A 26,755-nucleotide genomic window follows, 5' to 3' on the forward strand; every position below is an offset into this window, starting at 1 on the left:
GTAACACTCAGTTAACTTGCAATTACCATCAACCAGAACCCCCTATTCATTTTCTTTTTTTTTTTTTTTTTAGTGAGGCAATTGGGGTTAAGTGACTTGCCCAGAGTCACACAGCTAGTAAGTGTTAAGTGTCTGAGGCCGGATTTGAACTCAGGTACTCCTGACTCCAAGGCCGGTGCTCTATCCACTGCGCCACCTAGCTGCCCCTCCCCCCTATTCATTTTCAAAGCCTTCTGGGTAATTGTATGTAATATTTCTAAAGTAGCCATGATGAAATAGAAACATAGGGACATATATGACCATTACATAAACCCAAACAACTAGGTAGAAGTTAAAGCAAATTTTCTAAAATCTTCTATGCACATTACAATGAAAAAGTCAGCTGATGAAAACCCCAACTTTTCTGTCACTGAAAAAATTTTCTATCCTTTTATCCATCTATCTGTATATCTGTCTATCCATCTCTCCATCTGCACATTTTTCTCCCTCACTCCCCCCCAGACAGGCCTCTAAAAGAAGTCAGCACTATGAGACTCTGGTGGCTTCACCCATCCCACATGTCTACATTATCTCTTTGTCATTTGAGTCCCTGACTATATTTCACTCACACAAAAACCAGATCCCTGTTTCTCTTCCTGCTCTCCCTTAGTTTTGCATCCCCAGCCAGAAATTCTTACCATCTGAGCTGGAGGCCAGAGGATTGGCCTTTGGAACAATTCTTTAATTATGCCTCATTTTAATAAAACTTGTTTTTCAAATTGCATCTCATAATGTCCTATAATTTACTATTGCCATGGTTTCCAATAGATTTCCTTTAAGAAAAATTCTGTCTTTTTTGTTATATGATATAATGCAGAAAAACACTAAGGACAATCTCAATACCAGGTGCTGTGGCAGATCAAAGTTTTTTTTAATTCCCTCTTTAATTGAGAGATAACACATTCTAAGTGAAGATTTCACAGCAAATCCTTGAGGATTTTTCTTGAAACACAATTTTACACTAATTTTGTCCCTTTCTTAGTGATATTTCAAGATGGGGATGGGACTATGAAAAAAAGATAGGCCCTTTTCTTGCACAGCTGCTTTCAAATTTGCTTTCTGGAAAATATCAAGAAATGAAAAAGAATAAAATCCATACCCACTGGACAATGAGAAATGCCTTTTCTTCAAATGGAGAGATTCCATGTTTTGGGGATAAGTGATCAGAACACTTTCTATTAAGATAAACCAATATGAATTGCCAAGATATATTACACATGGATAGATGGTTTCACCAGCTTTATGAGCTCCATATTGTCATGCTTATGTCCACTTGATAACAAATGAATTATTGATGGATATTTCCAGCACATTACATTGGAAAGAGTAATAGCTTTAGAATCATAGGACCAGGATTCAAAAACTGCCTCTGTTGCCTACAAACTATGAGATTCAGGGCAAAGTTACTTGATCTCTCTAGGCCTTGGTTTTCGCATCTGTAAAACAAAGGGGGGGCAGCTAGGTGGCACAGTGGATAAAGTGCCGGTCTTGGATTCAGGAGGACCTGAGTTCAAATCTGGCCTCAGACGCTTGACAATTACTTATTAGCTGTGTGACCCTGGGCAAGTCACTTAACCCTCATTGCCCCGCGGGGGAAAAAAAAAAGTAAAAAAAGGGGGGGGAGTGGATTGGATGAGATGGCCTTTGGTGTCCCTTCCAGTACTAGATTCATGATGTGAAAATCCTGTGATTTGCAACTTAGAAATGCTGATTGCTTTGCTTGAGTTTTAACAGTAATCAGAGAATCAAGATGCTACTTTTCAAAATAATAAAGCCTTTTTTTGGATTTCATAGGAAATATAGAAACACAAATCTAGGGCTGGAATGAACTTGAGAGGTCACCTAGTTCAGACCCCTCATTATACAGATGAGGCAGTAAGGCCCAAGGAGATGGGCAACAGTGAGGTGGTGTTTGGAGTTGGAAAGTAGTTGTTGTTGTTCAGTCATGTCTGACTCTTCCTGATCTTATTTGGGGTTTTCTTGGCAGAGATAGTAGAATGGTTTGCCATCATTTCCTTCTACAATTCATTTTACAGATGAGGAAACTGAAAGAAACTGACTTTGACTCTGGGCCTGGTGCTCTATCCACTTTCCTGCTAGGTGCTGGGGGCGTCAGGAAGACCTGAGTTAAAATTTGCCCTTAGACATTTACTAGCTGTGGGACCTTGGCCAAGTCACTTTACTTTTATTTGCTTCGGTTTCTTATCTCTAAAATAGGGATAATGATAGAATGTATATCACAAGGTTGTTGTAGAATCAAATGAGATAATATTTGTATAGTGCTTAGCACAGTGCATGGTATATAGTAGGCACTATAGAATGTTATTATTATTATTATTATTATTATTAATTTTATTATTTCATTGACATGACCACAAAATCTTCCAGATAGCACTCGTAACAAAAGTGAGATTTGAACCTAGGTCTTCTGACTCTGAATCCAATGCTCTTTCGCACTATAACATATCCTTTTATGGAGAAAAATAACTTGCCTGTTAGTAATTAATTCACCTTTCCCTTCACATAACCCACTGAATACATCTACAAATTGCCACATGATTGACATTTCCTAATGTCTGAATAAAGTGGATATGAAAAATTTAGATAGGCCATGTGCCTTATTAGGTAATAAGAGATGTCTAGGTAAGTAATTTTTAAATTACAGAGAATCATTCATTAGGCAGGCACATATTTTCTGCTTAACCCTCCCAATCACGTTACTGTGGAAACCTGCCTTGTGAAGAACTGAATATCAGAACCATGGAATTTCAGAGTGGGAGGGGAACTTGGTTCCCCAGGTCATTCCATTTTGTGGCAAAGAATCCCCTCTATGGGATACCCAAAAAAGTGGCCAGTCAGTTTCTGTGAAGAGATCTTCAATGAGGGACAACCCAGTACCTTTCCAAGCAGCCCATTCTGCTTTTGGACAGTTTAAATTGTTGGGAATGTTTCCCCCCCTAAAATAGAGCCTAAATTGCCCTTTGGCAACTTACTGAATTGAGTTGAATTCTGGTCCTAAATCCTAAAGATTTTTTCTTTGTTATATTTTGTCTTCTCAGCTTTAAGACAGAGACATGGGGGACAGGGGAACACTGGGAATGGGTACTCATAAGATTTTAAAAAATTTTTGCGGGGCAATGAGGGTTAAGTAACTTGCCCATGGTCACACAGCTAGTAAGTGTCAAGTGTCTGAGGCCAGATTTGAACTCAGGTCCTCCTGACTCCAGGGCCAGTGCTCTATCCACTGTGCCACCTAGCTGCCCCTCAACAGATTTTTAACATGGTATTTAGTTTGTCTTCCTGCCATCCCGAGATTCTTTTTCAAAGGCTACTGGAGGCACAATATGCCTTTGGATTGCCTTGCATTTTTATAGGATGGGTTCTAGTCTAATTATCTACTATGAGTAGTCAAATCCACATGTTGTTCCTAACACAAAATGCTTTTGGACAGGCGGCAATGTTTTTTCTTCAAAGCTCTCTCCTTTTCAGTACTCTTTCAGTTCTCAGTTCTGGGAGAAAGGAATAATTTGATGCTTTAATTTACTAATTCCCCTTAACAAAGAGGGTGTTTCTCAGTGTCTGGGCCATCTACAAGTGGTATTAGGGATAAGCAATCAAGGACAGAGTGGGATAGGGATGGTAATGGTGCCAAGCAATTAAGAGTGCTCGAAATCATGTTAGGATGGGCAATAAGAATTTGAAGGTAGAAATCCAGATTCATAAATCATAGATTGTTAGGCCTAAAATGGACTGGTCCAACATCTCATTTTGCTTAAGAGAACTGAGGTCCTGAGAAGTTAAGGGATTTGACCAAGGTCATATGGACAGTGAGTCATTGAGTTAGGACAGGAACGTGGGCCTTCTGACTATCAGCTACACCAGGATCCTTTAATTTTTGAGAGTTTTTTGTATCCCCTTCCCAACAAGAAGAGAAAAAGTATGAATATAGGAATGGAGGAGAAGGAAGAGGAAGCCATGATCTTTTTCCTCTCTCACTATCTTATGTCTGCCATTTGGCCAGAGAGGTGATGAAGTTAATGAAGGAGAGCCCTCTTGGGGGGTCTTATAGATTCTATGGACTCTTAGTAATAGCCAACATTATATAGTACTTTAAGGTTCTTAAAATGGTTACCTAGTTCAGATTCCTCATTACACAAATGAGGCACTAGGGCCTAAGGAAGTATGGCTAGGTGGTGCAATGGATAAAGTGCCAGGCCTGGGGTCAGGAAGACTTATTTTTCTGCGTTCAAATCTGGCCTCAGACACTTACTAGCTATGCAGCCCTGGGCAAGCCCCTTCACCCTGTTTGTCTCAGTTTCCTCATCTGTAAAATGAGCTGGAGAAAGAAATGCAAAACCACTCTGGTACCTGCCAAGAAAACCCCAAAGGAGGTCATCAAGAGTCAGACAACTAAAAACAATTGAATGATAGTGGTTTGTAAAAGACTTTACATGATAATAATTGATATTTCCTTAGCTCTTTAGAGTTTACAAATTGGTTTGATATGCATTAATTCTTTTGATCTTCATGACAACCCTGTGAGGTAGACAATAGAGATATTACTATCTTCTGTTACTGATAAAGAAAATAAGGCTCAAAAAGTTTAAGTAACTCCTCCATGGGTACATAGACAGTAAAAACCAGAGGTTCAATTCAAATTTAGTCCAATACATATATTGTTTCATTTTTGTCTTTGTATCCCCAGTGCCTGGCACATAATAGGCACTTAATAAATGTTTCTGGAAGTACTGATTGAGATATGCAATCTCATTTGATCCCCATAGCAATCCTGGGAGGTAGTTATTGGTAACCTGGACTGTCATTACCATGGGAACCCCAGGAGACACCGGAGCATCTGCTTGGCACGGATTAATTTATACGGCATCTTCACTAGGTGAGAGATTTAAGAAAACAACCATTCCCTATATCTGGGGTTGTCTGGGAATAAATTCCCCAGTAGAGGTGGGAAGACTGGGTAGCCTTTAAGAAGTACCCAAGTACTCTTCAGCTTCTAGTGAACAGAATGAGTGGCACTAAAAGAGATTAAAAGGAAACAGGGAAAAAAAAGATATTTCTACTTAGATTCTCTTATAAGATTTTTGGAATTTTTTCAAATTATTTGAAACTTGAATTCTATTTGATGTGTCTCAAAACACATTGCCTAGTGCCAAAGCTGAGCATTGTGGATTCTGAATCAGCAAGGCACTGAATGAAAACTACTGCAGGATATCCAATACAAGCATGTTACCCCAGAAGTCTCAAGGACCAATTTTCTGCCATAGATGTATCTCTGCTTTTACCCACTCACTATCATTCCTTTGCCTTCTGACAGCACATGGTGTAGTAGCTGATACAGGGCCTACCTGTAAAATACTCTCCAAATTCTTGTTCTAACTTGATAGCTCGGTCATAGGTTTTCTTGGCTTGTTCCTCTGTGAGACGCTTATTCATCTCCCTAGGAAAATAAAGGATGTAATGTCAGTTTAAAATATACCATGAATAAATTATTAATCCTTGAAACTGCTTCCCTTCCCCAAGCCTGCCTCCCCAACATATATACTGCAAAATAAAATGTAAAAATAACTGTCATGGAATTTTCCTGTTCCTCATTTAGGAATGAAATATCTAGAAATATATGATTCAGCTTTAACCTGGATAGTTTTAGTAATGGGGAGTCCGGTACTTTGTGAAGCATCCATTCTTGAACGGCTATTATTGTTATTATTATTATTATTATAAAGTGATACTGAGCTAAAATTTGTTTCATTGTACTTTGCAGCACCCATTACTTCTCCTTCTGATCTCCAGGGCCAAGCAGAATTAGTTTAATCCCTTTTCTAAATGTCAGACCTTCAGCAGATGCTTGATGACAGCTACCGCATCTTCCCCTTCCTTTCCTCACTGTAGCAACCATGTTTTCTTTACCTGTTCCTTCACATATTCATCAGATAATATGGCATTTTTGTCATTTTACCACTTTGGTTACCTTCCAGCCATCATTCTGCAAGAGCAATCTTTGTAGAAAAGAGCCCGGACACTGATCCTATGGCTGTTTCAGCCATAGCTACTAAGATGCAGAAAAGAAATTTGTCATTCCCCAGGTCCTTGGTTTAACATTATAAACTGTTATAATTTTGTAGTGGAGATGACATTCAAGAAGAGGCATTAACATCTGGGGTTTTTTTGTTGTACCCTAAGGACCCTGGGTCCTTTGGGTCTGACTTGAAGCTGAAATCTTCCAAGAGTGTCATCTCCCTCATTAGAATGGGAGCAACTTGAGAACAGAGATTGTTTTCCTTTTTTATTTGTATCACCAGAGCTTAGTACAGAACATACTTCTCCCTATTCCAGTCCATCTTCCATTCTGCTTTCAAAGTTATCTTCCTAAAGCAAAGGTCTAACTATGTCACCCTACTATTCAATAAACTCCTATGGCTCCCCATTACTTCCAGGATCAAATATAAAATCTTCTCTTCATAATCAGGGGTCCTCCCTCCCCACCTTTTCAGTCTCCTTACACCTGATTCCCCTCAACATACTCTACAATCCAGTGACTCTGGTCTTCTTCCAGTTCCCAACTGAGACAATGTGTATCCAAACTTCTATATGAAGTACTATATGAATGCCGGTTATTATGCTGCCATCAGATTGATAACGGTGGTGAGGAAACCTCATTTACCTAGTCAGTTACCCTGTGACCAATGAGAGTGTACCAGTTATCTGAAGTGCTGATAAAAGTGTTTTGATGATGAAGATATATATATATATATATATATATATATATATATATATATATATATTTTAAAAATAATAGAATGATAGAGCTACAAGGGATCACTCCCAAAACACACACCCACTTTACTGGTGAGAAAACTGAGGGGCAAAGAAGTGAAGTCAGTGGCAGATTGAAAACTAGGTGTGCCAGTCTCTTGATTTTGCCTTCTTTCCCAAAAATCAGAGGTTTCCAGTGTTTTTTGTTCAGCAAATCTTTTTCAACAAGAACTCCCAAAATGTCTTGTGAACCCTAAGGGTAATTTAATATATTACTTGGAAGTGTCAAAAATTTGATGCATTTACTGCATGAACAACAAAATCATTGACTGTGACAGTTTTGATTCACTTCAGAAATAAACCTAAAACAGTTCAAACATATACATGCCTACTGACATGGAGAAAAAGTATACATGCATGTGGATGTATCTATCTATCTATATATATATGTATCTCTCTCTCTCTTTCCCTATGTAACATAATTGGGTAATTACTACTTAAGGCATTAAAGAATTTTTAGCCTGAAAACTTTGGATCAAGGGTTTCACGAACCACTAAATGGAAATCACTACTCTAGACCATACCAGAAATACCTTTACCTTTACATAAATAGACTCCAGGTAAATGTTTGTTACTAGAGGATCAATCCATTTATTTACTTCAACTAAAAGGGACTCATTCATTCATCTATTTGGCAAACATTTACTTAGTGCCTAAAATGATGCTTCTTCTAGGCTTATGGGGGACACAGAGATGAATAACATAAGGGGCTTGTCCTTAAGACACTATTGTTGGTTAGCTTAGGCATCTTCCTGCTCACCTGAGTGTGGCAGACACAGAATCGAGAACTGAGATGTGGCGACAGTTTATATTAGATGGATTTTATTACAGCATCTGTTCTTCACATGCACTCTATGTTTCAGCCATACTGGTTCACTTGCTTCTCTTCCTTATATATATCTCAACTCTCACGTTGGTGCCTATGTAGGCCTAGTCATCTTTCCTATGCTTAGCATGTTCTCTTTTCTTAGCACCTTTGGAACTCATGGCTTCCTTTAAGATTGAGCTCAAGTACCATCTCCTTATACAAAGCCTTTAATGTTCTTCCTCCATACCTGGAAATTACTGTGCATCTACTTTCCATTTACTTGCTCAAGGTCACATATGGCTTGGCAAAACCAAGAATAGAAGTGAAATATTTTGACTGTAAGTCCAGTGCCTTTGCTAAGAAAATAATATTAATAATAATAATAAACAGTGATTATATTATACTTTAAGGCTTACAAAGTACTTTACATGTTATCTCATTTGATCCTCACAATAATCCTTATTTAGGTGATATTAGTATCCCCATTTTATAGGTGAGGAAACTGAGACTGAGAGAGTTTAAATGACTCTATCTAGAGCCAGCCAGTGAGGCAGGATTTGAACCCCAGGATGCAAATGAGAGATATTAATTTCACCTGTACATGGAAAGATTCTTTAAGGGAAGACAAAGACATGCTAATCCCCTTACCCAGAAGGGGGCTGAGGGAGAGGGGAGTGGGGGGGATACACAAACAAAAGAGGTATCTTGCAAAGCAGGCATGGCCTTGTGCCTTTATACTGTAAAAACAAATGCCCCTTTGAACTGAAAGCAGAATTTAATGTGCTTTTAGCCAGGCAGGCATTCACTGAGTGATTATAAAATAGGAAATTTAGGATGCATTGCTGGAAATGAGATCATCATAAAGAACCACAGTCCTGAGAAGCAACAGCAGCCATGCCTTTATTCTGGCTGACCTAAGCGACTGCTTTTCTGGGATGGAAAAGGAAGGGGCCCCAACCAACCCTGCTACCAAGTCAATCCCTAAGGGTAAGAATACTCTGGGGAATAAACACTCCGGAGAAGCTGGTCTTAGTCTAAATGCCACTTTCTCTGCCCTTGGATCCTGGGGACTCAGCTGTACCAAATTAGCCTCCATTCATTTCCTTCCTCCCTCACCCCCATCCTCCCCACAAGTAAAGCAGTCAATATGCCTAATTTTGCTAGGCCTGAAACTCCATGAGGTAGAATAACCATTGAAGGGACAGGAGCTGGAGGGAAATATACAAAGCCCTTTCATGGGTTTATTATTTTGAACCTGAATGTATTTCAGAAAGAATTCAAGTTCATAGACTTAGAGATAGAAGTGGGATCTTTATACCAGTGGCTTTGCCCCATCCCCCTTTTAAACATATGGAAATTGAGACCTAGGAAAGTTAAACAATTGGCCCAAGTAGCAAGGAGCAAAGGCATCACATGAACTCCTGAACTTTCAGGGAAAGCTGCTTAGGGATACCAACCCTCGGGTCCCACTCTGCCCTGCCCTCCCACAAAGATGTGTCCTTTTGCTCAATGACTTTCTTTTACAGGACACAGCTTTGCAACCACAATCAACTGGCGATTCTCTAAGATTCTCCCTATTTGCCTACAAGTAGCACCACAATAGAAGAGATGAGTGTCCCCCTTAGGCCTACTGGCAATAGCTGCTGCCTTCCTGCCCCCACAGGCCAACTACGTTTTCCAGACTCAAACAATATTGTGGATCAATACAGACTAAATCCTTTAATATGACACATTGCCTGGTGGCTCTCTGGTTTGAGGGGGACAGAGATTGGAATCTGGGGAGAAGGAAGGAGCCGGAAGTAAGAAGATCAAGCATTAAGAAAGACAAATGATGAGGGTTTTTTTAAGTTTAAGAACTAAGAATCTTTGGAAGCAAAATTGGTGCTGACAATTTGGACGACAGCAAGTTTGAGCTATTGGTATAACTCATAGTTGTCTTGTTTTTGAGAGAAAGTGTTATTGATGACAGTGACCTATGCTTAGAGTTGTAATTAAGGAAAGGTAGAATCTTATTGCAGAACAAACCTAAATGCCAAGGGAAAGAATCTAAAATGTCACTCGTTCCATATACCCAAACTCATTTATTACCATTTTCCATGAAACTGCTATCTCAAATGAGAGGCAATTCAATTACTATTGCTTTCTAGCAATTAACCTCATTCCTTCCCCACTCCCTCAGATGCTGTGAAAGTGGAAAAAAACTTAGGAAACAGAAACACATACATTTTCAAGGAACCATTGGCCCTCTTCCCCAGGGTGAGTCAAATAAACTTTAATTTTATAGAGATTTGGCAGGAAGGAAAAGGAATGTATAAATATCTGGCAGTGGTATTGTTAGTTTCAAACAGACAAAAAGGCATTATTACCGAACCCTGGGAGGGATACAGAGGGAATGGGGATGACCTTCCAGTATACTTACATCAATGGCTCCAATGACTTCGGCTTAATGAAGATGGCGATGGGATAGAGTTGTGCGACTTGTAACCGCTTGATAGCATTTCCTGACACATCGAGTATGCAGTGTTTGCCCTGGTGGAAAGAGATGGGGGGGGGAGGAGGGTCTTATTCAAAGAATCAGAGAATGACAGAGTTTGGAAGGGACCTTAGCTCATCTTATTTAATCTCCCACCCAATGCTGGAATCCTCACCTGTAGCATCCCTGACAAGAATTTACTTAGGTTTGCCTAAACAAAATGGGGAGAGGACTGGTCAGTTGAACACCTGCAGTGCTTAGGTACTCACTACCTCCCAAATCCAGACTATGACATTCTAGTTATACCTCTATCAGAAAAGTCTTCATGTTGAGACACAAACATGATTCCTTGTACCCTCTACCAATTGATTCTAGTTCTGTGACATGAGGATATGATTTGATTTCTCTCAGGCCAAGAAACACAAGTTTTCACATAACAGCTTAGAGAGATATATCATGAGGTATCATGGAGAGATCGTCAAACACTTGGAGAGATATATCAGGGCCCTATCCCAAGGTCTTCTACAGACAAAACAACCCTAGTTTCCCATATCCCATGGTTTCCATTCCTTTTACCATTGTGGTAGAACTCCTCTGGACAATGTTCTTCCTAAAATATGAGCTCAGAATTAAGCACAATCCTCTAGCCTGGTGAGCTCTTTTCTTCTCAATATATTCATCTGGGCCACACATTTAACACTTAGTTAAGTTTTAGGGGTTGGAGAAAGGGCCAATGATAAGATATCAAGGAAAGGCCATACTCCAGGTCAAGAACTTGCCTGGATAATTTCAGAACAGGAGGCGTGACTATAAAATATTGGTCTAAATAAAGTCCAAAATTTCACTCATACAAAAGCTGAGTATGGTCTCTAATGGTTTTCTCTAACTGTATTGCAATTGTCCTTTCACTCTATTTTCATGAATGAATTTTTCACATTATGGACAGATTTTGAGGAATGGACTTTATATAGTAAGAGACGGGTGTAAATTTGGGTGTGGTAATTCTTTCTAGTTATTTCTTAGCTAGTGGCTATACTGATAAAGCAGTTCCTTTGGCTATACACGTTTTCTTTTTTTTTTGCAGGGCAATAACGGTTAAGTGAATTGCTCAGGGTCACACACTAAGTAAGTGTCAAGTGTCTGAGGTCAGATTTGAATTTAGGTCCTCCTGAATACAGGCCCGGTGCTTTATCCACTGAGCCACCTAGCTGCCCTGGCTATACACATTTCTTACAAAAGTTTTGCTTTTGCATTGGAGAGGGGAGTAGCAGAGAGAAAATAAAGACTTTTTGATTGAAAAATAAATTATTGGAACATACACATGTATTTTTCACAAAAGATCTATCTTCAAAATGTTTCCTGCATTCAGTGGCCTATATTCTGATTACTAGAGGGGATGGTTTCTTGCAGGCCTCCTAAATCACCCTTGGCAGCAATTGCCAAGAAGAGTTGCTTAAATATTGTTGTTTTTAATAGCAGCCCTGTTGTAATAGATATTTGACTTTCTCAAGGTGACTACTTTGGAGTCATCAGCCTTTTATACATGTAAGTTCTAAACTATAGAAAAAAATCAGTGTTTTTACTTCATGGCATTTATTTGGCTTAGTCTGGATTGTAAGGAACAGTCAGAAGTTACTAGAATCCCTGGGGAAAAGTAGATATATTCCCTACATTAGATAAAACTTTATAGGGTCCCAGTAAATGCAGGCTGGAAGTGCTTTATATGTGAAGAGAAAGCGAGTATTGTACAGAGAGGAGCAGGTCAAAATCAATGACCCTGCATGGCTACTTATCCATAAGCTCAATGTCAAGAACCAGCTGAGTCCAACCCATATTGGAATTAAAAAAGGAGCTCAGGGGCAGCTAGGTGGCGCAGAGGATAGGGCACCAGTCCTGGAGTCAGGAGGACCCGAGTTCGAATCCGGACTCAGACACTTAACACTTACTAGCTGTGTGACCCTCGGCAAGTCACTTAACCCCAATTGCCTCACTAAAAAAAAAAAAAAAAAGGAGCTCAGTCTGTGAGTTCTAGCTTATGCAACTTTATTCAGATATTTCAAGTTTGCTTCTTAAGAAGCACTATCGTCATATACATGTCCAAAATAGTAACTACACATTCTCTGCTCAGGACATTTCAAAATAACAGACAAAATAACAAGTACAATTAGAAAAACTGAAGCAATTATTATGATACTCTGATATGCCCATGGATCTCTGTCATGGAAGTAGGTACTCCTTAACTATTTTGCGTGACTCTTATATGTCTTCCCATAAATTACCATATAAACAAATGATTATGCTAATTTATAGCAAAAACTCCACTATATATAGTTACATGTACAAATAGAAAAACTGAAGCAATTACTATGATACTCCAATATGCCCATGGATCTCTGTGATGGAAATGGATACTCCCTTCCTACCTATTTTGTGTGATTCTCCTATGTCTTCCCATAAATTACTATGTAGGTAAAATGATTATGCTAATTCAGAGCAAAAACAATGTGCGTAGTCATGCCCAATAAGACATATTGGTTCTTGAGGAAAAGGAAAAATAAAAGCAACCTTCCAGCATAACATGTTTATTATTTTTCTTGATTATTGCTGATGACAAATTGAACAACATATTCCCATTTATATTTAGAAGTCTTAACTTGAGTTTATACCAGCAAAACAAAAACAAAACTGTTAAGATCAAATTAAATTGGCACATGTTTAAGCAGAATCAAAATTGCTTGCTCCCAAATTCCTTCTTGAAGTTGGTTCATGGTGTCTAAAAGGGACCCTAGTTCAGTAGGTCAATATATGAAAAGATTTAGCAGCAGCATCTGGTAAGAAGGCCATGCTTGTTATTACTTTTGTTTTTTTCCCCCTCTCTGTCCCAGCTCCAGGATCCCTTAGAGGGAAGGATTCATCTTTTTCCTTCCTCCTCAGCAACCTAAATCATCTCTCTCCCCCATCTTAGTGGCTTTGGGGCTTGTCATAAATGTATTTATGGAATGTAATTATCACAGAAAATAAAGAGAAACAGTCTCTCCTTATGCTCACAACATTGGAAAGCTACCATAAAACAATATGCTGTTCAATGGGGGTCTATTACAATTCAGTTATGGACAAAATGAATACCTGCAAACTTCAGCAGGTAAATGCATTTCCATTTTCATGCCCTTTCCCAGGTCTAGGCCATCATTTCAAACAACTCCCATATTGAGATTGGAACAGGTACAAACTCCTAATCCAAAGTGACTTCTTGGAAGTTTCACAAGTGCATTCTTTCTTTTCTTTTTTTTTTTCCTGGGGCAATGAGAGTTAAGTGACTTGCCCAGGGTCACACAGCTAGTAAATGTCAAGTGTCTGAGGCTGGATTTGAACTCAGGTCCTCCGGAATCCACAGCTGGTGTTTTATCCACTGCACCACCTAGCTGCCCCTTCACAAATGCATTTTATTTTTTATTTTTTATTTTTTGCAGGGCAATGGGGGTTAAGTGACTTGCCCAGGGTCACACAGCTAGTAAGTGTCAAGTGTCTGAGGCCGGATTTGAACACAAATGCATTTTAAAGAGGATGTACCCACTCCAGTTGGGAAACAGACCACGATTCTCTATGATGCTTATAAGGAAATGAGTAAACTTACCCTCTCTGCAACGAATCGCACAGATTGGACGCTGGTTCCATATAAATTATCATTGTACTGCCCAGCTTCTATAAATTTATGCTCTTGGATATCTTTTTCCATTTGCTCTCTTGAAATGACAAAATGATAGTCTCTACCATCCACCTCATAGTCACGCTTAGGCCTTGTGGTATCTGTGAATATAGATAAGAGGAGATTCATATTTTTAGAAATTCTTCCTAGCCTTCCTGTCCCACTTGTCAATCTATAATTGAAGATCAGAGCTATTAACAGTGTATGTGGTGGTGGTGGTGGTGGTGGTGATACTGTCTTCTTGTCATTAAGTGTTAGAATATATAATAAGGCTAATCAAATGAGCTAACATGTAATTTCATTTTTATGGTAGGGATCAATAAACAAAATGACATGTAAAACACTGAACAACTCTTTAAAATGCTATGAAAACAATAGATATTATTATTCATTCATCAGAGAACAAGGTAGACATCACCTTAAGAAGATAAAGGTACACAGAGAGAATACATCAGTAATGGCTTTCTATGATCACAGAGGAAAGGTTGAAGCACAGAATTACATGTTGACATTTCACCCCATAGAAGGAACCCAACACTACTTAGGGATAAAAAGTGAAATGGTACTTACGAGGTACACAGGAGCCAAATTTGTCAGGGAATTCTGATATCAAGTCATCATTGATCCGGTCCTTCATAGGACCCAGAATAATAACTGGCCTAGTATAATTAACTGGGAAAAAGGAAAAGAAATATATTAATACAGAAGCATGCTTTCCATTTTCACTTCATCAGGAGTATCAAATAATCCCTGTCCTCAAGATTCCTATGATGCATTTAAATGAATACACATACTACCTAATATTTTTTTCTACTAGGTAAAGAATCTGTCAGTCCCCTGAATTGGGGTGTTGATGTCTCAAATTGAATCTATCTCTCTGTGCCCAAATATTGGAAGTTACTCACAGAGAGGAATGATAGTTCTATTTATCAAAGAAACAAATATTTCAAGGAGTATCCCTTTCTTTCCTTTGGTTGTGCCTACTTGACATCAAGACAGTCATTAAAGTAGCAAATTAGACAAATGAGCTATTGGGTCACGGTATAGACAAAGACTTCGCAAAACAATTGTATATTTTTGTAGGTTTTTTTTGACCCATTAGCTGAAATCATTGCATGTATTCCATCTGAATATCCCAGTTCCTGAAAGTCAGAGGCATTCTCATCCAGGGGCGAGAACACTGAAGTAGGAGCCAGTAAGCATGGGTTGTAACTGAAGTTCTACCATTATTTCACTGTGTGACCTTGAGCAAATTACTCTGTGCCTTAGTTTTCTTACCTGTGAAATAAGGAGATTGGACTATGATGGTAACATGATAATTTTCTTTAAATAGGCCATTCAGAAGAGTTATAAGACTTATTTTGCTTGGACCTCAAAAGTAGAACTAATGCCAATGGTTTGAGACTGCCAATATTTAGATTTTAGCTCAGCATACAGAATAAATTCCTAATAACTAGATGTAATGGTAGGAAAATATGAGTTGCATGAACAGGTAATGAGTTCTCTGACATTGGAGGTATCCAAATGTAAAATAGATAAACATTTGCTAGGGACATTGCAGATGAAATTCATGTCTTGTCTAGGATTAGATGACCTCTGAGGTACCACACTATTTAATTCCAGATTGTGTTGCTCCCATAATTTTCTAGGGAGGAGTGGATATCCTTACATGAATCAATTTAAAAAAGATAAATAAAATTCAAAAGCAATGATATCTGAGTCTTTCTACTATGCAGTAAATCAAGTTGTGATTCAGACTTCCTACTGAAAATCAATCAATCAATCCATCAATCAGCATTTATTAAGTGCTTATTATGTGTCATGTGCTATCAAATAAAGATATGGTTGGCCAATGACCTTTTGATATCATAGAACAATAGCTAGAGTTCTATATTCTCTGCCTAGATGGCATAATTTTAGGAATGTAGAATAGGTTCCCCCTTTCCAGAGGATTCCTTCCCCCTATCCCATTTGCTGAATGATACCTAAAATTTTTCTACTATAAAATTCTGAACTGTTATCACTTACTTACACCTTAGTGTAAATGAAGGTCTTTGCAAGGAAGAGAAAGCCTGGATTTTCATAACCTGGAAAACCTTGGCTAGAATCATTGACAATGACATTGACATGGTCTCCATGAGGGTGTCTTGGGTGAGGAAAAGGCACAGAACAGAGAATTCAGGCAGCACCCAAGATAAATTTTGCTGATTTGATAATCTTGCCTATGGATGATAGGATTTTAGAGCTAGACTGCCTTTTGAGATCATCTAATTCAATCCTTTCATATTACAAATGAAGTAATCCCAGCCTAGAGATTCAGGGGTATTTTCAGTGATTTCAGAAGATTTATTGGAAGATTTCAGTTGAGCCCCTGCCACTAAAATAATCTCAATCTCAATCTCGGTCTCTCTCTCTCCTCTCTCTGATTCCCCCTTTCTCTTTCTCTTTCTCTTTCTCCCCCCACCCAGGTCCTTTGACTCCAAAGCTAGCATTCTTTACATTCAATTAAATCCCTATCACCATAGATTAAATATAATACCATTGATACCAAGCATTAGCATTTCTAGTCTATAGAGGAAACTGGCCCTCAGAGTGAGGTCAGTGAGTAATGGAGGCAGGATTTGAACCCAACTCTTTCTGAATCCATGTCTAGCACACTACCCACTCCATCAATCTATCTCTCTACATAAGTCAGTTCATAAGCATGTCTGGTTGTCTCAGATTAGACAATCCTAGAACATGCCATTCCAGGCAGCTTGATGGCATAGTGGATCAAATGCTGGAATTAGGAAGATTTGATTTCAAATCCAGCTTTGAACATTTACTAGCTATGTGACCCTGGGCAAGTCACTTCATTTCTGTTTGCCTCAGCTTCCTTAACTGTAATATGGTGCAATAGGAATGCTTACTTCTCAGGTTTGTTGTGAGGATAAAATAACATCTGATGAATGTTTAGCACAGTGCCTAGTACAACATAGGCACCATATTAATGTTAGTAGTTATTATTGCTACTAGTAGTACTCCTCCTCCTCCTCCTCCAATTATACTGTCACTCACCCTTGTCAAACTCAGGGAATCAGAAAAACCAGACTTACTTTCCTGCCTTGTGACAGGCTCATAAGAAAGAATGAGGTCCTCTTGTCCTCCTAAGAAAAGAAAGAAAAATTTCTGTTGATTAGCAGCAAATCACACCACATAGCAACCTTCCCTTGTCCCTAAGTACAAGAAATAGAGTTCAAAGTTAATTTTCCTTTCAAATTGCTACTTGAACCTTTTACAAAGCTCCATTTACTTTACTGTGGCTTATTTCCCTGACTAAATGGCTTCATTTATCCCAACATGTGGTCATTTTCCCACTAATAAGCTTCCTTGTCTAGTCCATGGGCAGAAGGTCATTTTGGGGTTATATTTTAAGAAGAATTATTCTGCCAGACCTTGATAAATCTAGGTCCAGAATCTCTACCTAATGAAAGAGGATCTTACTCAGATCCCATCCCTGATTGAAAGGTTGTTGACATACAGCTAGAAGCTTCTTGGATTGTTGGCAAAGCTCATTATGGAGTGGCTCATGATGAAAAGCTGTTTATTCATCACTGTTATCCACCTGCTAACTCCCACAATGTGAGTAAAAAGATGATCACTTTAGAGTAGGGTTAAAAAAGCAGATTTTGATAGGTGACAGATTTTTGGACTGAAAATTTTTGGGAAAAAACCATCTACCACACACACCATAACACCTTATATATCTGTGATTTTCAGATTACCTTATTTAATCACCAGAAGAAGCAAACTCTGAAGCAGTGGCATGGTCTAGGGACTCCCTAAGAATCCCTGAGATCCATTTGCTAGTCTTTATGAGTTCAAAACTATTTCCATAATAATAGTAAGATTTAAAAATTTCAAATGTAAGTATTGGTAGATATAACCTACATAAACAAAAGCTCATTGGGAGAACCTTGAACCTTGATGCTATTTTAAGAGTATAAAGGAGTCCTGAATCCCAAAAGTTTGAGAACTGCTGCCCTAGAGGGCATATTATTTGACCAAAAACAACAAACAAAATCCTCCCCTTCCCATTTCATTTATTGGAACAAAAGACCCTAGAAGCAGTTTGCCTAAGAAATCACAGATTTGGGCAACTAGGTGGCACAGTGGATAGAGCACTGGCCCTGGAGTCAGGAGGACCTGAGTTCAAATTTGGCCTCAGACACTTGACACTTACTAGTTGTGTGACCTTGGGCAAGTCACTTAACCATCATTGCCCAACCCCCCCCCCCCCAAAAAAAAACCCCAAAACCCAAACCAAAAACAAACAAAGAAAAAAAGAAATCACAGATGTGGGGTTAGTGATGCCTTCCCCCGGAGAAGCTACCATGAACCAATTTTGATGGAATGTTGTTGAATCCGACCAGCTGTTAAATTATTGATGATACTTAGTGCCAAAGCCATGCTTTAAAATCTACAAAAGGGAATCATAGGCTATGCTGAGAAATCTCCCAAAATCTTTGAATAGTAACTGGGAGCAATTTTTGTTCTGGTTCAGCACAAAGTACATGATTACAAATGGTCCTTGAATATTAAACATTTTTTTAGTTAATTCATTTTTGAGACCATCTCAGTATATAAATTTCCATTCAGTGATTAGAACTGGCCACTCAGCCTCTCTAGGTCATGAGTCTTTACCCTTGTACCAATTCTCATTTGTATTTCCTTTTGTGAAAAAATAGTTTTATATAGAGTATGCCCAAAACTCTTATTTGTAGGAGTGAATAAAACTATGAAATGTTGCTATAAGGTACAAAACAGATATTTGTCAGACAGATCTAAAGAGAAGGATAGGGAACTGCATAATTTTACTACTACTATTACTACTGCTACTACTGCTACTACTGTTACTACTGTTACTACTGTTACTACTACTACTACTACTACTACTACTACTACTACTACTACTACTACTACTACTACTACTACTACTACTACTAGCTTTTATATAGCACTTTAAGGTTTTCTAGGTGCTTTACTTATGTTACCTCATCTGAGCCTGAGAATAATCATGGGTGGTTGGTATTGTTATTATCCCAATTTTACAGATGAGGAAATCAAGGCATAGAGAACTCCAGTGACTTGTCTAGCAAGTTACTGAGGCAGGATTTGAATTCAAGTCTTCCTGATTCCAAGTTCAGCACTCTTTGCAATGTGCAAGCTAGCTGCCTCATCTTGCTATTAAAAAACGTATTTCAATATACTCCCTTTAAGGGAGTAGAGTTGTAATTTGATATTACTGACATTAGGAATTGATGGGGCCAGGGTATTTGTTGAAAAAACATATCAAGTGCCCAAGGTTTAAAAGTGTACACCATTTGTATTTTTTAATCATTATATTGCCTAGACACATATGCTATATAATAAAATAATATAAAGTAAGTCAAGTGAAGGGGAAATAGTACCTCCTGTCCTCCCTTTCCTCATAAGACAAAGACCTGCTGGACACTGGACACTTTGGCAGAAAATGACATGTCTATAAAATGCAACCATTTGATTAGTAAGGAAAATGCTTATAGTTGTTTAGTCATTTTTTCAGTCATGTCTATATTCTTCATGATCCCATTTAAGGTTTTTAAATTTTTAAATTTAATTTTTAAATTTAAATTAAATTAAATTTTTTTTGGTGAGGCAATTGGAGTTAAGTGATTTGCCCAGGGCCACATAACTAGTAAGTGTCAATCAAGGCCGGATTTGAACTCAGGTACTTCTGACTCCAGGGCCAGTGCTCTATCCACTGCACCACCTAGCTGTCCCACATTTAAGGTTTTTTTTTGACAAAGATACTGGAGTATTTTGCCATTTCCTTCTCCAGCTTATTTTACAGATGAGGAAATGGAGGCAAACAAGGTTAGGTGACTTGCCCAGAGTCACACAGCTAATAAGTGTCTGAGGCCAGATCTGAACCCAGGAAGATGAGACTTCTTGACTCTAGGCCCAGTGCTCTATCCACTGCATCACCTAGCTGCTCCTAAAATGCTTATTATGAGCTATTAAAAGTTGGCACAGCTGCCAATTCAGGTATTACTCTCCTTGATGCCATTGTTGAAAGAAAGCACTAATACCTATCTAAATACGGGACTATGTGTAATAGGGTTATATCACATGATTTCAATGGTTTCAGATAATCAACAATTTTATGGACCAAATAATCAGATGCGGGATGGTTTCTTAAAGCACATTTTCTCCCATAAAGGGAAGGATATAGCCAGGAAATCTATCGTATAAGAGACCCAGAAAGATTAGGACTTTTAGATTTATAAAGTCTGCTTCAATATTATCTCATTTGATAACAACTTTAAGATGTAGGTACTGCAGAAATTGTTATCCTCATCTACAGAAAAGGCTAGAAAAGACATGACTCAAGTGGTCACCTAGCTAATGAGTTTCCAGGTTGGATTTAAACCTGGATCTCTCTTCCCTCCATATCCAGTGGCCAGTGGGACACTGCAAGCCACAAATGCAAAAGAATATCACCCCCAAACTGGGGGAGGGTACTTTCCAACTGGGATCCCCAAATAAATTGTCCCCAAATGCCCCAGTGTCCTTGTAATGGGTTTAAAGGGCTACTTTAAAGACAAACCCAGTAACACTTTAAACAGCCCATCTGTAATTATTTATAAATAATTCATGATTACAAAACTCTAGGAGACCAACTTTTAGCATTTCTCTCCTAGGATGTGATAGTCCTTTGTCTAGTCGTCATGATTCCATTTATTTTTTGAACGGCCAAATGCATATACCTATTTATAGCATACAGAATCACTCTGCTAAGCACAACTCATGGGGCTGGGCATCCTGAAAACTAGCCTCTGATTTATAAGGTGCCATGTCACACTTAACACTCCTTAACAGAAGCCCTTGGAGAGGGAGTGCATAAGTTACTTGCCCAATTTTCACTTTCAAGGTCAAGAATGGAAAGCCATAAGAGGGAGGTGGTGTGAGCAGTTAAAGGAGGGTGAGGAAGAGAAAAGAGTCAAGATTATCCATCATACAACCAGCAAGGACACAATCAGAAGGCAAAAAGGAATGAGGGTAAGAGGGAAGGAGGAGAAGGCTGAGTCTGGGACAAAGTCAGAGGCACATCATGGCTTTCCTCTGTACAGACTGACTAGCCACTTAAATAGGAAAAAATGCTTTGAGGATTTAGGATTTCCTTCCTTAATGGGAGCAAGCCATCTGTGACTCAGCAAGAGGAAGATGGGGCTGAGAAAAATCCATCACCTTGTGGCTAGGCTGGTGATGAACACCTCTGCAATTAGGCAGGTTGTTTCTCAGAGAGCAAACACAGAGCCTACCATTGGTTTACTGGAAGTCTTTCCAGCTTGGTAGGCCCTGTCAGACTAAACCTGTGATCTGCTGGCACAGTCTTCAAACTTCAAAGGTCATTTCAATGCCCCAATAAGGCATTAGGGGAGGACTTAAACATAGAATAGAAAAATGCAGAATTCTGGGTTATAATTCTACTTTAAAAATGGGAGGTTTCCTTACCAGCTGTGTGACCTTAGGAAAGTCACTTAACCCTCATTGCTGCCAAAAAAAAAAAAAAGGAATATTCTCTACATCTCTGAAGCCTTAGAAGTTTTTCCCTGTTCAATAATTCTGTAAAACTTCTTTAAAAATACATATAGATCTATAATCCACAAGTATTGTTTTCCCCCAAATACAGGCTGTTTTGTCAACACTATAAGACAATTGCCATTAACACCTTGTTTGTTTTTAGGAGAAGTGTGGGTACCTGGAGGAAAAAAAAAACATCTGAGTTAAAGTCCCTGCCCATTTCATGGATCTGTTTTAAGAGCCACTAGACTGAGAATGGAAGAACAACTTGGGGCTGTGTGAACACCTACCCACAGTTGTCAGACCATTACTGGGAGACACTAAGGGTTCTTTGCTAACAACTTGAGTAAATCAGAACTAGTACAGAGGGAGACCTATAGTATATAGGTTATAGTATGCTGGCCCAGCAGGAGAAAAAAAGCAGAATTGTATCTATGCATGGATATATGAAAGCTTGAGGCAGGGGGAACGAAGTATTTTTAAAAGCATTGCCTTGAAGATAGAGTAAGACAGGATAAAATGGATTCTGTGTTTCAAAATGGAGAATGGGGGATGTCTAATTAAGCAACAAGAAGTGGAAAATACAAGATGGTAGATGTAATTTCACTCTCAAGTTTAGAGGACTGTCCAAATCCCTGATATTTCTATACTTTCTTCCTCCTCTGCCGGCTTGGATTCAAAAATAACCCTTTTGCCATCTGCTTTCTTTGATTTCTGGCAGCCTATATCTTTACTTCACCCCTGCTCTGAGCACAGGGGGCTCCTTTAGATAACTGGGAAGTAAGACCCAAATTTTGTTTCAAAAACATGAGTCATTAATTTTCTTCATGTGTATTTCTCAGTTTTAAAACTCTCCAATTGGGCTTTTTTGGGGTTGATAAACACACTCAATTAATGAGGTAGTCAACCTTTGGAGTTACTTTGTGGAATTTTCCCTCCAATACATCTCAAGGAACATAACTGAGCGCTGGACAAGGTGGCTCTAAAAATGCGTTTTAGAGATTCTGATGGCATCTTTAATTTCCTTTGTGAGACAAAAATCCCAAGGCATACTGCACAGCACCCAAGAATGCAGGTCCACATATTATGGATGCTTTTCAAAGATACAATTATATGACTGGGCGATAATTTGGAAATTTTTATAAGGTGATATTTTGCATAATAGGTCAATATGCATTCTTATTCAGCTGCATATTTAGTTGGTTTCAAATAAGGTTGAAGAGGAGGAAACACTTATTCTGTCTGGGCCTCTGATTCTAACCACTGCCAATTCTTGACATCTTCTCTCCCAAGCTAATGTAGAATGGTTTTAAGCATGAGAACTGGCCTATTATATTAATATTGGTGCCCTTTGCAAAATTTTAAAACAGCCGGTGGTATATAAGGTAGTGAAAATGAGAGCAAATACCAGTAAGACACTAGAAAAAGGCAGTTGATTAGTACTCAAAAGGTAGGTCTATAATTTAGTTGCTTGGAAGACACTCATTAATTTTTATTACTAATCAAAATTTCTAATCAGTCCCCAGTTTTCTAACCTTTTCAGAAAAGTGGAAGAAAGGCTAGTTTTAATTTCTTTGAGGTTCTTGTTGATTTTCATTCACCTGAAGATAGCAAATGATGTAGATTTGGCCCCCTGAAGCTTTTCCAGAGGAAACTGGGACTGTATAAAAATATAGTACGTAATGTCTTTTTCTGTTCGTCCAAATAATACCAAAGAATTCAATTTCTGGCTCTCTTTTCTCCTCCCAGCTGATTTACTTTTCTTTTTTCTCCTCTCACCCTCTTCCTCCTTTGTTTCCTCCCCTTTCTCCCTCTTTCTCCCTCCTCTCCTTTCTTTCTTTTGCCCTTTTTCTTTCTTTCTTATTTTTGTTTGTTCCTTTGTTCATTTGTTCCTACTTTCTTTTCTTCCTTCCTTCCATTCTTTGTTTCTTCCTTTTGCCAAAGTTCACCATGAGACATACTTTAAAATATTTTCTGTATTTTATAAAATCTAAATACTTTTAAGGTAGAGGAAGGGATGAAGGGCATATTTCTTAGCACAGGAGCATGCATTTAGAGCTGGGGCTGCTTAGTGGCTATTGAATCTAACCTCTTGATTTTATAGATGAGGTCCAGAGTGTTTAAGTGGTTTCACTAGGATCACAGCTAGTGGACAACAAGCTAGCTAATAGCAAGTAGGACAGCTAGGTGGCACAGTGAATAGAGAGCTGGTACTGGAATCAGGAAGTTCTCAGTTCAAATCAAGCGCCAGATACTTACTAGTTATGTGACTTCAGGCAAGTCACTTAACCTGTTTGCCTTAGTTTCCTCAAGCGCAAAATGAGGATAGTAATAGCATCTAACTAGAAGGGCTGTTGTGAGGATCAAATGAGATAGTGATCATTTTTTTTCCTTGGGGCAATGGGGATTAAGTGACTTGCCCAAGGTCACACAGCTAGTAAGTGTCAAGTGTCTGAGGCCGGATTTGAACTCAGGTACTCCTGAATCCAGGGGCAGTGCTTTATCCACTGTGCCATCTAGCTGCCCCCATAATGATCAATTATAAGACACTTGGCACAGTGCTTGGCATATCAACCCCTGAGAAATTTGTATTCTACTTTTGAAAAGTCCTAATTGTGAGAAGGGTTTTCCTTATATAGAAAAAACAAACTTCCTCTCTTTAAGTCCCATGTGTTGGTGATTATTCTGCTCTATAGGGCCATGCTAAATAGACCTAATCCCTTTTCCACATAATGATCCTTTAAATATTTAATGATAAACATCTCTAATTCCTTCAAGTTATTCTCATATAACTTGGGTTCAAATCTTCTCATTCCAGTTCATCAATTTCCCTTCTAAAAGAGGGTGATTTACCCATAAATGGCTATGGTTCTTCCGATACTGCTTGATCAGGTCAGATATACTCTAATAGGGGGCAGCCAGGTGGCGCAGTGGATAGAGCACTGGCCCTGAATTCAGGAGTACCTGAGTTCAAATCCAGCCTCAGACACTTGACCCTTACTAGCTGTGTGACCCTGGGCAAGTCACTTAACCCCCATTGCCCCACAAAAAAACAAAAACAAAACAAAAAAACAACAGATATACTCTAATAGAATATCTTCCTTACAGTGGGTGCCCCATGGCTCCTATCACAGCCTACAAAACATAGCCTTTTTTCTTTCTTACATACCATACTACTGACTAATATAGAACTTATAGTTCATTAAAATGTTCAGGTCTTTTTCACATCAATTAATTTCTGGGCATTTCCTGTCATTTTATACATGTAGTATTTAACATAAGCATTGGAAAATATCAGCAGGTACTAGAACTGACATGGATGTTGGAGATCATCTAATCTAACCCCTTTAATTTAGAGGAGTAATCTGAGGCACAGAAAAGGGAAATGACTTGACTAAGGGCACCCAGGTATTTGTTATAAGCAACAGAACCAAAAATCAGATCCCGGTTCCCATGGCTCCAAATTCAGCTGGCATCTTTTCCACTAAACCATGATTTCTCTTGTCCCTCTAATGCAATTCTCTTTACTGGATTTCATTTTGTTAGGATCCTCCCACCAGACCGTTGAGATCTTTTTTGATCAACAAAGTTGAGGACACAAAGCCAGGATGATTAACGTTATCAGATAATAGAATCTGGGGGCAAAACCCCAACAATTTGATGCCAAAAAGTGAACAGTGTGATGTGGCTACCTCCAAACCTAATATAATCTCAGGCTTCATTAATGGATCAAAGGATAGAATCTGGGGAAAGGGAGACAATGGTGTCTTATGTAGAACAGAGTACATTTAGTGCACATTTAGAGCACATCTTTTGCATTTTGTTCATCTTGGTGGCATCTACATTTTTAAGGGGGATGTTGACAAACTGGAGAATGTTCGGAGGAAACAAATGAGGATGGTGAGAGGCCTCAGGACCATATTATTTTTCTGGTACATATTCCAGTACATCAGGAAGTGCTGTCTGTACTCTGCACATGACAATCAGTAAATAAATACATTATTCATCTAATTTAGTTTAATTAAAAAATAAGAACCTATTGAAGCAACTGTCATAAAGGGGAATGATCAATGCTTTCAAATATTTGGTGGGTTGTTAGGGAAAAGAGGAATTAGATTTAATCTGTGGTATTTTAGACAGCAGAAAAAGATACAGTGAGTGGAACTTATTGGCAGGTAGAGTTTGGCTTAACACAGGAAAGTTTCTCTCCACGAAAACTGTCCCCAAATAGAAGGGACTGCCTTACAATGCAGTGAATTGGCATCATCGGATGATCACCTGTTAGGGATATCATGCAGGTGATTCTGGGTTATGAGGCTGCATTAGACAATCTCCAAAGGTTTTTCCAAGTGTCTATAATTCTCCATTAAACACCCAGGGGCCCTTCTTCAAGTATAAAAAGCCAGTGTCCTCAATGCTTATAAGACTTAATTACCATTGAAGGACTATTCTTAAAGCTCATGTTAAGGATGGAAGTAAATTAATTAGACTAGCTCAAATGCAGAATGACACTGCCTTAATGTAAGAATTGAGCAAAAATTTTTTAAGGGGGGCAAAGAAATAATGTGTGATCCTGGGCCTTCCCTGAATGGTATTTTCTTCTCTCTGGCCATGTCCATAGGATGGTGACATTACAGATTGAAAATAGAAAAATAAAAATTGAAAAATAAATCAGTTCCTTTTCTTTGTCTGTTAGCAAACCATAATCATATTTCTTTTTTTTTCTTCACTAAATCAAACAGCTATTTTGGCATCATGAGCCAGGCTTTCTCTGTGATATATCTTGATCAGTAAAGGGATTCTATATCCTGGAGTTTCCTTCATTTCCCAAAGCCTCACATTGTAACAGTAAGAAACCATCCTAGGCTTAATTAGAATGGCGATTTAAGAAAAGAAACTATAATTGATGCCCTACTTTATGCTTCCTGCAATTTTCTCATGTTCCTGGCAATTGCTCTCCAAGGAATCCATTTCACTATGAAATGCAAATTAATCTTGCAAAAACAAGCAGGTTTTCCAATCATAGTATTTACCTGTGCTGGACACTGTAGCAAAGACCAGTAAGCAGTGGCATGGAACCATGGTTATAACCCAATGTTCAGAATTGGGCTGTTGGCTTCATATGATAAGCAAATGGCTTGAGTTGATCAAATAAATAACTGAAGAGAATTTTTAGAAAGTCATCTGCTTTCTCCTCTATTGAAGTTCAGTCCTCAATAGGATTATTTTACTTTTAAGTTACTAATATTGGACTTTTTCCACCACTTTCCCCAAAATATGAATACCTGAAGAA

The 26,755-nt window shown here is 38.5% G+C and overlaps 1 protein-coding gene across 12 annotated transcripts in view; it reads right to left on the reverse strand.

Annotated features, from left to right (window-relative positions):
• The window catches only part of DLG2 (discs large MAGUK scaffold protein 2), a 2,692,860-nt gene that overhangs the window by 3,254 nt on the left and 2,662,851 nt on the right, over positions 1–26,755 (reverse strand). For all 12 annotated transcript variants that reach the window (XM_043992745.1, XM_043992737.1, XM_043992735.1 and 9 more), the window contains 5 exons: positions 16,953–17,003; positions 14,428–14,529; positions 13,786–13,958; positions 10,098–10,207; positions 5,403–5,494 (listed from right to left, as the gene is read on the reverse strand). In XM_043992745.1, the coding sequence (XP_043848680.1) occupies positions 5,403–5,494; positions 10,098–10,207; positions 13,786–13,958; positions 14,428–14,529; positions 16,953–17,003 (528 nt within the window). The remainder of the gene's footprint in view (positions 1–5,402; positions 5,495–10,097; positions 10,208–13,785; positions 13,959–14,427; positions 14,530–16,952; positions 17,004–26,755) is intronic.

This window comes from Dromiciops gliroides, chromosome 3 (genome assembly GCF_019393635.1).
Source record: "Dromiciops gliroides isolate mDroGli1 chromosome 3, mDroGli1.pri, whole genome shotgun sequence".
Lineage (NCBI taxonomy): Eukaryota > Metazoa > Chordata > Mammalia > Microbiotheria > Microbiotheriidae > Dromiciops > Dromiciops gliroides.